Source organism: Salarias fasciatus (assembly GCF_902148845.1).
Source record: "Salarias fasciatus chromosome 23 unlocalized genomic scaffold, fSalaFa1.1 super_scaffold_20, whole genome shotgun sequence".
Taxonomy (NCBI): Eukaryota; Metazoa; Chordata; class Actinopteri; order Blenniiformes; family Blenniidae; genus Salarias; species Salarias fasciatus.
In genome coordinates, this window is record NW_021941230.1 from 13,209,809 (window position 1) to 13,224,825 (window position 15,017).

The 15,017-nt window shown below is 48.4% G+C and overlaps 1 protein-coding gene across 1 annotated transcript; it reads left to right on the top strand.

Annotated features, from left to right (window-relative positions):
- The first annotated feature begins 512 nt into the window (after nt 1–512).
- Nucleotides 513–14,731, top strand: LOC115383833 (multidrug resistance-associated protein 4-like). Its single transcript, XM_030086022.1, has 31 exons — nt 513–586; nt 2,041–2,151; nt 2,368–2,488; nt 2,579–2,803; nt 2,868–2,957; nt 3,119–3,282; nt 3,501–3,626; nt 5,057–5,306; nt 6,283–6,390; nt 6,519–6,608; nt 6,721–6,912; nt 7,873–7,967; nt 8,296–8,382; nt 8,476–8,572; nt 8,921–9,136; nt 9,272–9,409; nt 9,732–9,769; nt 9,882–9,997; nt 10,100–10,246; nt 10,376–10,455; nt 10,542–10,692; nt 10,771–10,890; nt 10,979–11,089; nt 11,686–11,786; nt 11,870–12,061; nt 12,142–12,297; nt 12,803–12,892; nt 12,967–13,139; nt 13,214–13,319; nt 13,410–13,544; nt 13,609–14,731. The coding sequence occupies exons 1-31, from the start codon at nt 513–515 to the stop codon at nt 13,669–13,671; spliced, it is 3,963 nt and encodes a 1,320-aa protein (XP_029941882.1). The 3' UTR covers nt 13,672–14,731.
- The last annotated feature ends 286 nt before the right edge of the window (nt 14,732–15,017 follow it).

Sequence of the window (15,017 nt, forward strand, 5' to 3'; positions counted from 1 at the left end):
CGAATGAAGGAATGGTTGACTTAAGGTTCAACAATACAAACGCTGAACCAGTGGATTATTCATATCATATTCATTCCACAGAATAACATAGAATGTTTACAATTTGAAGAAAACAAGATGAGAACGATTCATGTAATTGATATTACTTTTCTCTCTCACCATCTGTTTGAACTGTTGATAATGAGAATTTACAGTAGAAATAGGTCAGTGTTACAGTAGTACAATTTAAAATAAGAGAACGGACCAAACTGCCCGGAATCACTGATAATATTAACATTTACTGTCCTTCTGCAGCCGGAGGTGTCAGAGCATGCAGCCTGCATCCTGTCAGTGTCGCTGCTTGGAATTCCCTCTGATTAATCATCTCTCGGTCCCGCTGGAACGAGGCGGCGCTGCGCTTTACGTGATGTGCGTCAACCCCTCGCGCGTTAAATGAAGACGTGCCGCGCGCTCCGCAGGTCTCCGACAGTCTCCGGCTCCGTGCGCGCGGCTCGGAGCTCTCTGGCGCCGACATGGATGTTACGAAGACGGTCGGGGAGGACAACCCGCTGGCCTCCGCCGGCTTTTTCTCCAGGGTCTTCCTGTGGTGAGTCGCGAGCGGCGGTCACGCCACATTATTCACGCGCTGTAACGGAAGGTCCTCCAGCAGGGATGAATCGGATGACCCACCTCGCTCCAGGCATCACTTTAACTCCGCAACTCTGGACAAATCGTCCACTTTTAATGCAACTTTTCACTCAATTTCCCAACTTGAATAAAAACATTGTTTTGTTGACCAATTTTGGAAATTTGCAATTTTATCCACAGAGAATTCAAATGTCTTCATTGTTCAAATTCCAGTTTTACTCAAGTGGAAGGTCTTCAAAACGATAACAAATCGTGCTCAGGCTCAGCTTTGTGCAGGTCAGGATGGAAATAACTGCTTTCAGCGCAGACTCCTTCTGTTTTCTTAAAAAAAGTCATTTTTAAAATTGGCTGTAATCATCTGTTCCTGCAACAGTGTTTCTGCTCACCTGACCTGAAAACGGAAAAATGTCGGAGGGGATCCTGATAAACTCCGTTCTGATACTATCACAGCAGGTTCGAGTTGTCACGTTATTTATTTTCCACGAGCGGTCCGGAGGACAAACGCCGTAAATTAATCTTACATAAAAGATTACATAAGCTTTCTAAAGGAACTTTTTGTACTTTTCAATAAGATTGCCTTCTCTGTGGGAAAAAAAAGTTTAACGGAAGTTAATAGTTTATCTGTCTGTGTAAACATTGATCCGCACAAATAACGGATCCATTATTTGCGCAGCAGAGCGGGACAGATGAGTGTAAAGAAGAGCCGCTAGATCTGCTGAGGAGAAACGATCCCACAGCTTTGGCGATCAGGATCTCCATCGAACAGAAAGCTCATCTGCCCCCAGGGGGCAGGATGCGCCGCTGTCTGAGTCTCCTCGACAGATCCAGGAGATGATCCACTCATTTTAACGGGTTTGTGTGTGAAATCACTTTACCCATCAGTCAGTGCGCACGCTTTCAGCCGATTCTTCACTCTGAAATACTGAAGTTTTTTTGTGCAGCAGACAGTTACGGCTGGTTGAAGTAATGACCTCTCTGTCCTGCACCTTTCGTCTTGTATCCCCCTTTATTTAACCGAGTTATCGATCTTATTCTGATGTATAGCTGTCTACTTATTTTACGTTCTCGTTGTGTATGTTCTCCGAGCCTAGAAGCAACATTTCCAGAGAATATTACTCATGCGTGGCACAGTCTGTGTAACACATGAGTAATACGCTCATATCACCAGTATTTCTGTGAAGTAGGCAGAAATCCATTAGTGGTGACAATACTGGAAATGTTGGACAATGAGAAAGGTGCGATCCGGGGTTTTTCAGCTGCAGGCTGTGTTTCTAGAGAAATTTCATGAAGCGACATGATGCGACGGGTGGTTTCCTCCTCATATAGTGAAGCATCGTGACTGGTTGTGGCGTCTGGTCGATCATGTTGAAGTTGTGGCTAAAACTCCCAACTTGTGCGATGTGTGTGTTTCAGCTGGCTGTCGCCCTTCCTGCACCTCAGCCACAAACGCCAGCTGGAGGAGAGCGACATGTACAGCGTCCTTCCAGAGGATCGCTCAGAGACGCTGGGAGAGGAGCTGCAGAGGTGACGGATGCTTTATATCCTTCCAGATAAACACTGCGGCTAAATTCTGGGTTGCTTTTAGTCAGATTTGTCTCACGGTGACATGAATTAGTGCACCTGTAACACAAAAATTACAGTCAGACTCTGTTTTTTGGTGCCTGAATGAGACAAATTGACCTTAAAAAAAAACAAAGATAACATGGTGACAGTGAACTAAACGCCACGTTTCTGATGCAGATATTGGGACCTTGAAGTCCGACGAGCGACCAAACAGCTCCACAAGCCGAGGCTGAGCAGAGTTCTCATCAGCTGCTACGGGAAGCGGTTCGCCGCGGCCGGACTCTTTGTGTTTTTCATTGTGAGTAATGACATGTTGTGTCCGCGCTTCATCATAGAAGACAAACTAGTTCTTCTTGAAGTGAGTGTGCGTCTCGTCCGCGTCGTACAGGAAGTGATCAAAGTGATCCAGCCTCTTCTCCTGGGGAAGATCATCCTGTACTTCGAGAACTACGACCCCGGCGACCAGATGAGTCTTTACCTGGTGTACGCCTACGCTGCCGCCATGTCGCTGTCCTCCTTCGCGCTGACCATCCTCCAGCATCTCTACTACTACAACCTCCAGAGGATCGGCATGAAGATCCGAGTGGCCATGTGTCACGTCATCTACAGGAAGGTGAGACGCAAATTTATTTAGACTGTTTTGGTGTTTTATTCTGAAGGTGGGGTTCTCCCTCCAGGCTCTTGGCCTCAGCAGCGAATCGATGGGAAGAACAACCACTGGACAAATAGTCAACCTCCTCTCCAACGATATCAACCGGTTTGACGAGGTGAGCACGCTCGCACACACGACACGTGCACTGATCTTATCTAATCTAACGTAACACATAAACCACCGAGCTCGCCATCCAGGGGGAACTTTATTCGGTCACGTGTTGAACCAGAAGGCCCGAGAAGAGATTAAAAAAACCGTCATCTGTCCCCGGACCAGATCCCTCTGAACCTGCACTACCTGTGGGTCGGGCCCCTGCAGGCCGTGGTCATCCTCGTTCTCCTCTGGTTCGAGATCGGACCCTCGTGCCTGGCCGGCGTGGCGGTCATCCTGCTCATGCTGCCCGTGCAAACCTGGTTCGGAAAGCTCTTCGGCATCTTCAGGTAAATGGTTGATCCGAATGAAACTGCAACAACTCCAAGAAGTCCGGTGTAACATAACGCAGGATTTCTGAGAACTGCTCCTGAGCGTTCCCTCCATTGACTAACCGCAGCAGCATCTGTTAATCTTGAACATTTAGCGTCTCTTTCTAGTCAAACCTGGCATCAGTTTTCTTATTTTAGGAGATTGTTACACAATAACCGTCTTTTGGTTTACACAGGAGCAAAATGGCCGTCCTGGCAGACAGTCGAATCCGGATCATGAACGAGGTGGTTTCCGGCATCAGGATCATCAAGATGTACGCCTGGGAGATCCCGTTCTCTGCTCTGGTCACGGAGGTCAGGAGGTGAGCGTCCGGCCCTCACAGACGAGAAGCAGCCGAAACTCCCCAACATACAGAGAATCTCTCAAATAATGCACAGTTCTCCTGACAAATGCTTTTAACAGTAAGAGTCAAAATCAGGTTTTCCAAATGTGAATGGGCGGCTTGTCTGTGGCTTTTTTTTTTTTTTTTTTTTAGCTGCCAGACCGAGCCTGAAGCAGAACACAGATTTTAAAAGATACTGTATTAATAAAAGGGGAAAATTATTTTATGGTATCCACACAAAATAGAATACCGTGAATAGAAGAGAATGTTAAAATATTAAATTAGAAAGAATAAAAAGCGATACTTTTCTCCACAGCGAATCGTAATGATGAAAACTGTATTCCTCCTTCCTGTTTCACCATCGCCTGTGAAGCAGAGATCATTTAAGGTCTGTTAAATCATCAAAGGTGGAGAGCTCAGATTGCGTTCAGGCTCCTGGTCTTCGTTTGGCCGGCTGCTGCGTGATATTTGGATGTTGGTCACACATTAACGCCGGCCGTTCTCAATTACCTTTTAACGTGTTCGAGGAAATTCCATGGAAATGAAAAACATGAAGCGAAGAGCGGGCCTCTAGCGGGGACAGTGGAGGCACAGAGTCACACTCTGATCAGGACCGCTGACCTGGACGTCAAAACGCAGCCAGAGGGTGCAGCTTCTTTCTTCTGATTCATCCCAACCGTGGTGACTTCATGCAGTTCTCCCCCAGGAGGATTAGCATGAATGAGATCTACTCATAAAGCCGCTGAAATCCGAGGTTGGAACCCCTGAAAGATCAGACAGGATTGTTGAAGTTCACGTGACTGAACAGTGAAGCACATGATCAGTGCAGCCTGCAGGCAGGCGCTGATCTTTGGTGCAACCAGGTGCATGTTTCAATTTGTCAGGTGTCTCATTTTTTTGAGGAAAATACCTGCAGAGTTAAATATTGATGATCGGTTCAGTAGATTTATTTTAATTCCAAGGACTTTTAAATATTTCCTTTCACCTCTGGACTTCTTCCACCTGGCTCGTCAGTCTGTGTAAGCTGATTGTTTTGACATTTCTCCTAGAAAAGAGCGGCTGGCTAAGCACTGTCTGAACTATCCGGGACCAAACCGAGGCCCCCCGAGGCCATTTCAATGTCGAGGAACAGTGTTTGAGTGTTCCTGCTCGTCGTTAGCAGATCATGAGGCCCTGTGCATACCACATGTTCTGCATGAGTGGGCGATGTCCCGCCGTAAAACCTCAGCCAGACGCTGACATTCTCAAAAAAAAGTCAGCAGAGTGATGATAACACATTCTGCTGATTTGTGACTTTTTTTTTCTAACACCCCCCCCCCTTTCGATGAACACAGGTGTTTGTTCAACATTTTCTAAACCTGATCAACTTTAAAGCCTTGGTGTGATCGGGTTTGCTTTTGTCTGGACAGGAAGGAAATCAGTCAGGTGCTGAAGAGCTCCTACCTGCGAGGGCTCAACATGGCCTCCTTCTTCGCCAGCAGCAAGATCATCGTGTTCGTTACCTTCACCGTCTACACTCTGCTGGGCAACGCCATCACCGCCAGCACCGTGTTCGTCACCGTGTCCCTGTACGGGACCATCAAGCTCACCGTCACCCTGTTCTTTCCCCTGGCGGTGGAGAAGCTGTCCGAGACGCTGGTGAGCGTGGGCAGGATTCAGGTGAGTGACGGCGAATTTCAAAACCTCGAGCGTGAGACACGGCGAAGTCGGCTTCCTGAGAATGTTATGTAACGCGGCGAGTGAGTTATGACACCGACTCCCATTTGATCTGCAGGCGATTGACTTGATGCCAAGTAGTTCAACAGCCCAGATTTAACGTGAAATCAATTCTGCACGGAAACCACGACACACGAGGAGACTCTTGAAGACACAAACCTTGTTTGATTAACTCGGGGCTTCAGAGCGGCGGTGCAAACACGCATTAATCACAAGTTTCCAGAATACTCTTTACACAGTGTCGCAATGGTTTTTGGTCGGCCCCTCCAGGAATGATGATCCTGAGCTTTTCTGTTAATCCAGCCACGGTGTTTCAACACGTACCAGCAATTACTGCAGCGGCTGCTTCACTGTGTGTTTCATCTTTCAGGCTCAGTTATCCTCATTTCATTATTGAACTATGTATGTTTGCATAAGAGTGTGCGATTTTTCAATTTCAGCGCTGCTCTTCAGCACAGTGAGCTTATCTCTCTGTGCCAGGGGAACGTAGGAAATCTGCCAGTGGGAATTAATGTGTAAACACCTCCGACGAGTTTCTTTTGTAACAAGCAAACTCAGCTCATTTTGATTTCTGAAGCATTTTAAAAATAACTTCAGCTGAACCATCAATAGACACAACATCCTAAAAATACCAAGTGCAAGATAAAATACAATAAAAACAATAAAAAGGCAACGATAAGAAAGCAGGAGCGGAGTCTCAGGCCGGCAGATGTAAACAATCCCACAGCTTCTTCGATTTCGAATATCTGTGCGAGAAGAGTTTTCCTTCATATCTGCATGTTGTTTGGGATCCGTTTAAAACTGGAGCGACGGCACGATTTGGATGTACTTTTCTCATACCATGTGGGAGGGAAAGTTTCGCTGTGAAGAAGAGTTTTGGGCAGATTCCCCAAACCGTGTCTCCTGTGACTCCTGGCAGGATTTCCTCCTCCTGGATGAGGTGGAAAGGAAAAAAGTTGGACTGACTGTGAAGGAAAAGGACGAGGACATGGTCAAGATCGAGAAGCTCACCTGCTACTGGGACAAGGTGAATATCGTCATGTGAGGAGCGCGAAATAATTCATATCACCGATGAGTGTTGTGTGAACGTTTATCAGTTTAATAGCAGGCTGTCAGATATTTTACGATAATCGCTGTTCTCTCTTCCTCTGCCAGACTTTAGATGCACCTTCTTTGCTCAACATCTCAGTCACGGCCAAGTTGCACCAGCTCGTGATTGTAATCGGACCAGTTGGGGCAGGAAAGGTGAGCGCGCTCGCTCGCTCGCTTTTATCGTCGACTTTCATGCGAAAACCACGTCGCTCCTCTCAGTCGTGTGTGTGTGTGTGTGTGTGTGTGTGTTTGCTGTTCGCACCAGTCGTCCCTGCTGAGCGCCATCCTGGGAGAGCTGCCTCGTGATACGGGGACGGTGAAAGTGGGCGGTCAGCTGACCTACGCCTGCCAGCAGCCCTGGGTGTTCCCGGGAACCATCCGCAGCAACATCCTGTTCGGGAGGGAGCTGAACGCCAAGCGGTACGAGAAAGTCCTCAACGCCTGCGCTCTGAAGAGGGTGAGACACGGGACTCTGTATTTCACCGTCAACGCACCGATAGGGCTCACACACTCCTCTCGACAGCTCCTCAGCTTCCCTTTAGATTTCACTGGGATATAAATACCTTTGTTTTTTAACATCGTGACACACTAAAGAGAACAGACTGATCAGATCTCGCTGTTTGTTGTGATCAGTGTGAACGAGGGCATTTTGGGTCACATGCTGCGTTTCCACCTGCCCGGAGCCTTTCGCTAATCTAACCACACTTCATCAGCCTCCTTGGGGAAACAGCAGGTCATTCATGTCGAGCTTTGCAGCGGTGCCCTCAGGAATGAAGGAAAACAGTGATGCATATAAAAAAAACACATCTTGATAGCTTCCTTTCTGAATTTATTTTCTCTGCATGTCTGAAACACGCAGGCTTATTAAATAGTATAGTTGTTGTAAAGTCGGCTGTAACACGCCAGTACAATGACTTCTGCCCCTCAGGAGATTCTGATGTTGTGCTCTCACAGCTAAAAGGTAAAAGAAGGACACCGTTTGTTCGTTTTCTCAGGGCGTCATCTCATCCTGGCAGTGTGAAACAAATCCAAGAGGAGGTGCCGTGTTTTCCTGTCTACGTTAGCCACGCCCACTTTGAGTTTCTGACCGAAAAGCAGCTCGGTCTTCATGAAAATCTGACATGCATTTGTTCTCTCAGCCCTGGGAGTGAAAACACATTCCTCCGTCCTTCCGGCGCATGAGCACAAACTGAACAGCGTGCCTTCTCTAATTGTAGCTTCTGAATTGCATAATCTGTGTGCATAGCTGAGGTCGAGGCTGAACTTCATCAGCTGTTTGATGTTTGTTTTGAGCCTGTCGTGCAGGTCGCGGCCTCCAGGACGACAGAGCACACACACAGAACCTGCTCTGGTCCGGGAGGGGACACCTGCACCCTGCTCCTGGTGTGTCACGTACTGTGTGCCTGTTGCGTTGCAGGATCTGGAGCTGTTCCCAGATGGAGACCTGACGCTGATCGGAGACCGAGGAGCCACCCTCAGCGGGGGTCAGAAAGCTCGCATCAACCTGGCGAGGTACGAGGGCCGACTGGATGCAGAACCAACAGTACCGGTTTTGTTTCCCTGCGTCTGAAGAGCCTCAGACGACGTGTGCCTGCATGCCGGGCCGCCTTCTCTCAGAGCTCTGCAGATGTGCGCGCATTACGTGCACCGTCTTCATAGTTTTCTGAGCCATTCCGTATGTTTCAGGCACATTCGCTGGAATGTCTCGCTGTCTTTGCGCAATGTCTGAGGAATGCTTCAAGACAGCGTTCACACATTTGTCAGAAATGTAGACGTGGAGCTTCTGTTCTGCTGAAGTTGCGCACTGAGGCCTTCATTTTCCTGCGCTGTGTGTTTTCAGAGCTGTGTATCAGGAGGCAGACATCTACCTTCTGGATGATCCTTTGAGTGCAGTGGATACAGAAGTGGGAAAACATCTGTTTGAACAGTGAGTGGCCTCTTTTTCTGCATGATTTGTGTAGATAATTCTGAAATATGTGGTGCATTTTCACATTCTGTGTGTGTGTCTGTGTGTGTTCAGATGCATCTGCGGCCTGCTGAAGAACAAGTGTCGTATCCTGGTCACACACCAGCTGCAGCATCTGAGAGCGGCGGACCAGATCCTGGTCCTCAAGGAGGTCTGTGCGAAACGTCTTCGTGATCATGCGTCAAAAGAGGAACGATTGCTCCAGTTTTAGGGTTTTTTTTCTGAGGCTGCAGCTACAGCACTTTTTTGATTCAATAAATATTAAACTGTGTTAAATTTGTAGCCTTTATTAAGCACACACAGTAACACAACATCACATATGAAGAAAATTATGTGACAAACATACCTCCAAGAAAATAAATCAGTAGTTGCTCTGGTTTCAAAGAAAAGTAATAAATCATCGACTCCACACACTGACAGAACATTCGAAGGAAAGTTAACGTGCCGACCCTTTTGATTTACATTCAGCGTTTCTCACTAACTGACGCGGTGCCTGCAGGGTCACATCACGGCTCGGGGCACCTACAGCGAGCTGCAGAGCATGGACCTGGACGTGGTGACGCTCCTGCGGAGCGAGGAGGAGCAGGACAAATGGTCGCGCTCGGCCGAATCGGACAAACTGTCCATCCTGAGCCGGACGACTCGCTCCCTCAGCTCGCACTGCTCCCACAGCAGCCTGCTGCCTCCGGAGAGCAACGGCACCGACAAGCCGCCTGTAGGTAGATCCACACAACTCAACACGGCATTTCATAAATATCAAACCCTCACGATCAATTCTCCCAGGATGATTTTCTCTATTTGCACAGTTCAGGAAGTGTGAAGCCGTGGTTGATTAATTGCTCCCTTGCAGGTCGAAACGTTGCGGGGCTTTGCGGAAGAGGCTCGGGCCGAAGGGAACGTCAGCGGCGACATTTATCTCAAGTATTTCACCGCCGGCTGCCACTTTTTGGTGCTGATCCTGATCGTCCTGCTCAGTGTCGTCGCAGAGGTGTGTGAGTTACGCCGAGCTGACTTTGTGTTTTAGCCAAAATTAAATGACATGAAATGATGGCCTTGTTCTGTCTGTGAATTATTCACCTCTCAACTTGTTCCACAAACCTGACTGCCAGTGTTTTTATAACTTCTTTGAACTGTCTTCAGTACAAAGTACATGACTGGTACAGTTATACAACCTCAAGACAATAATGACTGTCATTAATTTATTGGAACGCCTGACTCATCTGTTGTGTGTCTCTAACATGAAATGACAAGCATGCATGTTTCTGGGGAGCAGACACACAAACAGTGAGGGCTTCGCTCTGTTTCCACAGGTTGCATACATCCTGCAGGACTGGTGGTTGGTGTACTGGTCAGCACCGTTTCCCTCTTCCTTTTTTTTTTTTTTTAATGACAAAAGGTGACCCGGTTTTTAATGCAGCTCGTTGTTTCGGTGTCGCTTTTTGTTTTTGTTTTAATGACAGGGCGAAGGAGGAGTATTCCAACAGCACGGTCACAAATGTGAACCTGAAAAACGCAGCCAACGTTACTCATTCAGGTCAAGACAACAACCTGAAATTTTACCTCGGCATCTACGCAGGTACGCCTTGCATTGTTTCCCGGTTTCAACCGCTGCCAGTTCTGACGCAGTAAATTCCATTATGTAATCTCCACGGGGATTTCTCGCCGGTCTGGTCTGCAGGTTTGACGGCGGCCGCCGTGGTGTTCAGCTACGCCAGGAGCTTGGTGATCTTTCACGTGCTGGTGAGAGCGGCTCAGACGCTGCACAACAGCATGTTCAACGCCGTGCTGCGCACGCCCGTCCTCTTCTTCGACGTCAACCCCATAGGTGAGCGCGGAGCCGCCGCCGCTGCTACATTCACGGTCCGGGATGCATCAAACACACGACTTCTCTAAGTCTCGAGAGGAATTGTCCTCACCTGTCCCCAAAAAGTTTTCTGTCTCTCCTGTGTTGCAGGGAGAATCCTCAACAGGTTCTCCAAAGACATCAGCCAAATGGACTCGATGCTTCCCATCACATTTATGGATTTCTATCAAGTGAGCAGACAGACAGACAGACAGACGTCCACCTGAACGCCGTGCGCTGTGCATCCTCACCTCTGGTTGTTGTTTTTTTTCCCCAGTTATTTCTGCAGAACGTGGGCGTCGTTGCCGTGGCGGCCTCAGTCATCCCTCTCATCCTCATCCCCGTCGTTCCGCTGCTCTTTTTCTTTTTGTACATGAGACGCTTCTACCTCAGGACGTCGCGCGACGTCAAGCGCCTTGAATCCACAAGTAGGTCCCCGTCGCCCCGGAGGCGGCCCAGCCGACCCCGACCCTGTCTGACGGCGCTGCTGTGTGTCTCCGGTGCAGCTCGGAGTCCCGTCTTCTCCCACCTGTCCTCGTCGCTGCAGGGCCTGTGGACCATCCGGGCCTTCGGGGCCCAGGACAGGCTGAAGAGAGCCTTCGACGCCCATCAAGACCTCCACTCAGGTTTCTCAAATCGTCTGAATCCACGGCGAGCGCGTTTTACGCAGCGCGTCGGTCGTAACACTTCTTTACCCGTCTGGTGTGTTTTCAGAGGCGTGGTTTCTCTTCCTGATGACCTCTCGCTGGTTCGCGCTCCGACTCGACAGCATCTGCTCCATTTTCATCACCTTTGCGTCGTTTGGATGCATCCTGCTCCGAAACGGTAGGAAGCTGAAGCTGCACTTATGGAGCCACTTAATGTTGAAATCTGATGTTTTCTCCTTCAAATGCCATTAATAAAAAAAAAAAAAAAAAAAAAAAACATTGACTGGGAGACTAGCAGTGTCTCTTCTCTCAAGATCAGGCTTGAAAACCTGAAACTTTCTTACTTGATGAGGCAAGTTAGAGCTGCCGCCTCCATCTCCTCAAAAAAACAGCTTGACAGACACAAAGTTAATGATCTGCTCAAAGACTAATTATTCTCCTGCCATAAATCTGGATTTCATAAACAGCACAGATCAGCCGAGGTTTGAAACCATGCTGTGGATCCTGAGTCTGCTGAAGTAGACACAAACTCTCTGGTTAATGACTGAAAAAAGGCCAAAGAGGTTGTCTGCGCCTCTGGATACCTGGGCGTTACAGTCGGCTGCACGTTGACCTTAAAACCTGCCGTTTTATTCACACGTCTCACAGACGGGCCTTTATCTCCTTCGCCATCTTTTTTTTTTTTTTTTCCCCCACCATGCTCTCTGTTCAAATGTGTTGGTTATTTTGTCGGGAGAATAGGCAAATAAGGGAGAAATGAACTGTTGTCGCCAGGCCTGGAGGCTGGAGAGGTGGGCCTGGTGCTGACCTACGCCGTGACGCTGGTGGGGAACTTCCAGTGGACAGTGAGACAAAGCGCCGAGGTGGAGAACATGGTGAGGACGCTTCCTTCTCCACGTCGTCATGAAACACTTCCAAGCTTCCGGGTGCAGTTTGAAGTGTAAACCATGCGTTCCAGATGACCTCCGTGGAGAGGGTGGTGGAGTACACGGAGCTGAAGAGCGAAGCGGCCTGGGAGACGGAGCGGCGCCCGCCCGCCGACTGGCCGAGTCGAGGGAGCATCACCTTCAGCAGGGTGAACTTCTCCTACAGCGCCGACGGCCCGACGGTCCTCCGGGACATCAGCACCAGCTTTCAGCCCAACGAGAAGGTGACACGCCTCCGCCCGCAGGCGGCGCTCTCTCAGGACGACCGCTGACGCGCCGTCTCCCCCCCCCGTGTGTGTCCCAGGTGGGGATCGTCGGCAGGACGGGCGCGGGGAAGAGTTCCCTGATCTCCGCTCTGTTCCGCCTGGCTGAGCCCCGGGGAACCATCCTCATCGACGGCGTGGTGACCTCTGAGATCGGCCTCCACGACCTGCGCCGGAGGATGTCCATCATTCCTCAGGTAACCCATTTAGACACGAGGAGCGTCGGCATCAAGAGCTGGACTGGTTTTTGAGTGACTGTCACAGTGAACATTGAAGAGAATCTTATGGAACGTCGACAGTAGTACCAACAAAACCCCCCTCACTTCTGTCTTAAACAGTTTGAGGAAATCCAGGTTTTGATGCCCTGGAGCCAGTCGAGCAGCAGCTGTAACTGTCAGTCAGTCTGCACAGCGGTGTGATTTCTGGGCATGAATCCAAGGGGCAATAAATCAAAAACAGGAGAGTTTATGAACAAAAATTCAAGAGGGTTTTAAAAATAATATCACCACATGCACAGACACATTTTGTGAAAAAGTCTCCACATTTCAGCCACTAGGTGGCAGCATTTATACTTAACTGTGAGTTCATGAGCACTGTCTGCAAATTTAACACCAGAGTGTCAACATTTGCCCGCCTACTGCTGCATTTGGTTCCACACGATGAACGCTGCACCCAGGCTTGAATGTAATCTCTGCTGCTCAGGATCCGGTGCTGTTCACCGACACGGTGAGGAAGAACCTGGACCCGTTCAACCAGCACACTGACGAGAGCCTGTGGAGAGCCCTGGAGGAGGTCAGCAAGCTGGTAAACATCCCCGCCGGGGCCCGGGTTCCCCCTCCCTGAACCTCGGTCCGGGTTCCCCGCAGGTGCAGCTGAAGTGCGTGGTGGAGGAGCTTCCCGCCAGGCTGGAGACCGTCCTGGCCGAGTCGGGCTCCAACTTCAGCGTTGGCCAGAGGCAGCTGGTGTGTCTGGCCAGGGCCATACTGAGGAAGAACCGCATCCTCATTATCGACGAGGCCACGGCCAACGTGGACCCCAGGTACGACACACACACGACGCACGACACACACACTTCCAAAGCGGTCAGTCCTAAACATGTCCGTGTTGCTGCAGGACGGATGAGCTGATCCAGAAAACCATTCGGGACAAGTTCAGAGAGTGCACCGTGCTCACCATCGCCCACCGCCTCAACACCATCATCGACTGCGACCGCATCCTGGTGAGTCTCCTCCGGAGCCTGACCTCCGCTCTGCGCCGAGCAGGACTGACCGTCTTCTGTTCTAACTGCCGCCCTCCGCTCTGCCCTCAGGTGCTGGACAGCGGCTCCATCGTGGAGCTGGACAAACCCTTCAACCTGCTGAAGAACACGGACGGCGTGCTCTACAAGATGGTGCAGCAGCTGGGCCAGGCCGAGGCGGCGGCGCTGCTGGAGCAGGCCAGGAAGGTGAGCGACGGATCGCCTGAGCTCAGGTGGAATCAGGGCGAGGCTGACGCGCTCTCTGTTCCAGGCCTCGCAGGAGACGCAGCGCTCCTCACAGTGTCCCGGGCGGAGGAGGACTTCAGATTCATGACGAACTCAACGCGAGGCCTTCTTTGAAAGACTTTGTCGAAATACTATTTTTATTATTTTTTTTTTTTTTTACCTTTCCAAGTGTGGGAACGGCCAGAGGAACAAGCTCGGTGTTGCGTTTTCCAGCGAATGGCTTTAAAGAGATACACTCCAGAGTCAGGGCAGTGGAAGCTTCTTCTTTTCACTGGAATAAAAACTGTCACATTTTTTAGGGTTTTTTTTTTTTTTGTACCACTTTCTTATAAAGTTTGAGGAGTTTTTACTTAACTTGCATTTTGTTGGTAATTTATTGCCTTGGGGTTGTTTTTTTTTTGTGATTATTTTATGAGGTCTGCAGTAGTGTTTGTTGGACGTGTGACTGTGGATTTAATGTCTGATTCATCCAGTTTACCAGCTCTTTCTGATTAAGAGTGAACTACAAATTTTCCAGAAGCAGTTAACCTTCAGATAGAACAGAATTTTAATACATTTAGTATTTCTATGGATTTTAAAATTTAAAGTTTTCTAAATGATATAATTGAGGCATCAAAGTTGTTACTTTTTGTTTTATTATATGACTTTTTTTTTTGTTCTAAAGACGATGACTTCTGTCAGAAAGTAGAAAGAAATGAAATAGACTTTTAAAAGTGGTTTGATAAAAACACGTCACTTGATAGAAACAAAACCAAGTTTATGGTTTTTACACATGAAAAAACAGGATGGGAAAGTTTCTTTGTCTATAGATACATAGAGTTAACTGCAGTTTCCTCAGTCTTGACTGATGAAACGTAAAGATCTAGTTGCGCTATACTAGCTTACTTCAGAAGATCAGGGCAACAGAAGGAAATTTCATTTCAAACATCAATTTTTCAGGACAAATTTAAAAGAGGTGCATTTCAATATGTGGTGTCAGATTGTGGATAATTCGTTACAGACAGAGCTGAAGACGTGTGTTAATACTGTTCACTTTAAAAATTACAATATTTAGAGGGTATGAACCTGATGAATGCTGCCTGTTATGTAGACTGTAAATGTATGAGTGGGGATGATAATGGAGTGCTGATTGTGAAGTAAATGACTGACAGACCATTGATCTGTGTGCTTAAAATTTTGTTCTTCCGGCTCCTTTTCACTCCGGGTGATGCTCTAAAATGTGCTTTTGATTTGGTCTGAACCAGGCGTTAAAGACTTTTCAAAAAAGCCATTATAATCTAATCTAATAATCTGAAGAGTGAAAATTGCAGGTGTTTCTCCTCATTCCCGTGTTGCCCCCTGCTGGCCACTAAGTGGAAGTGAATGTAATTTATCACAATTCTACAAAACTGTCAAATTCCACTAAATAATAACAAGATCACGTGAGCTGGAGGT

Excerpts from the sequence above, each read along its gene's own strand:
- LOC115383833 (XM_030086022.1), top strand. The coding sequence starts at position 513 with ATGGATGTTACGAAGACGGTCGGGGAGGACAACCCGCTGGCCTCCGCC. Across the intron at positions 2,489-2,578 it reads GACTCTTTGTGTTTTTCATT|GAAGTGATCAAAGTGATCCA; the intron begins GTGAGTAATGAC and ends CGCGTCGTACAG. Across the intron at positions 11,090-11,685 it reads ATGCATCCTGCTCCGAAACG|GCCTGGAGGCTGGAGAGGTG; the intron begins GTAGGAAGCTGA and ends TGTTGTCGCCAG.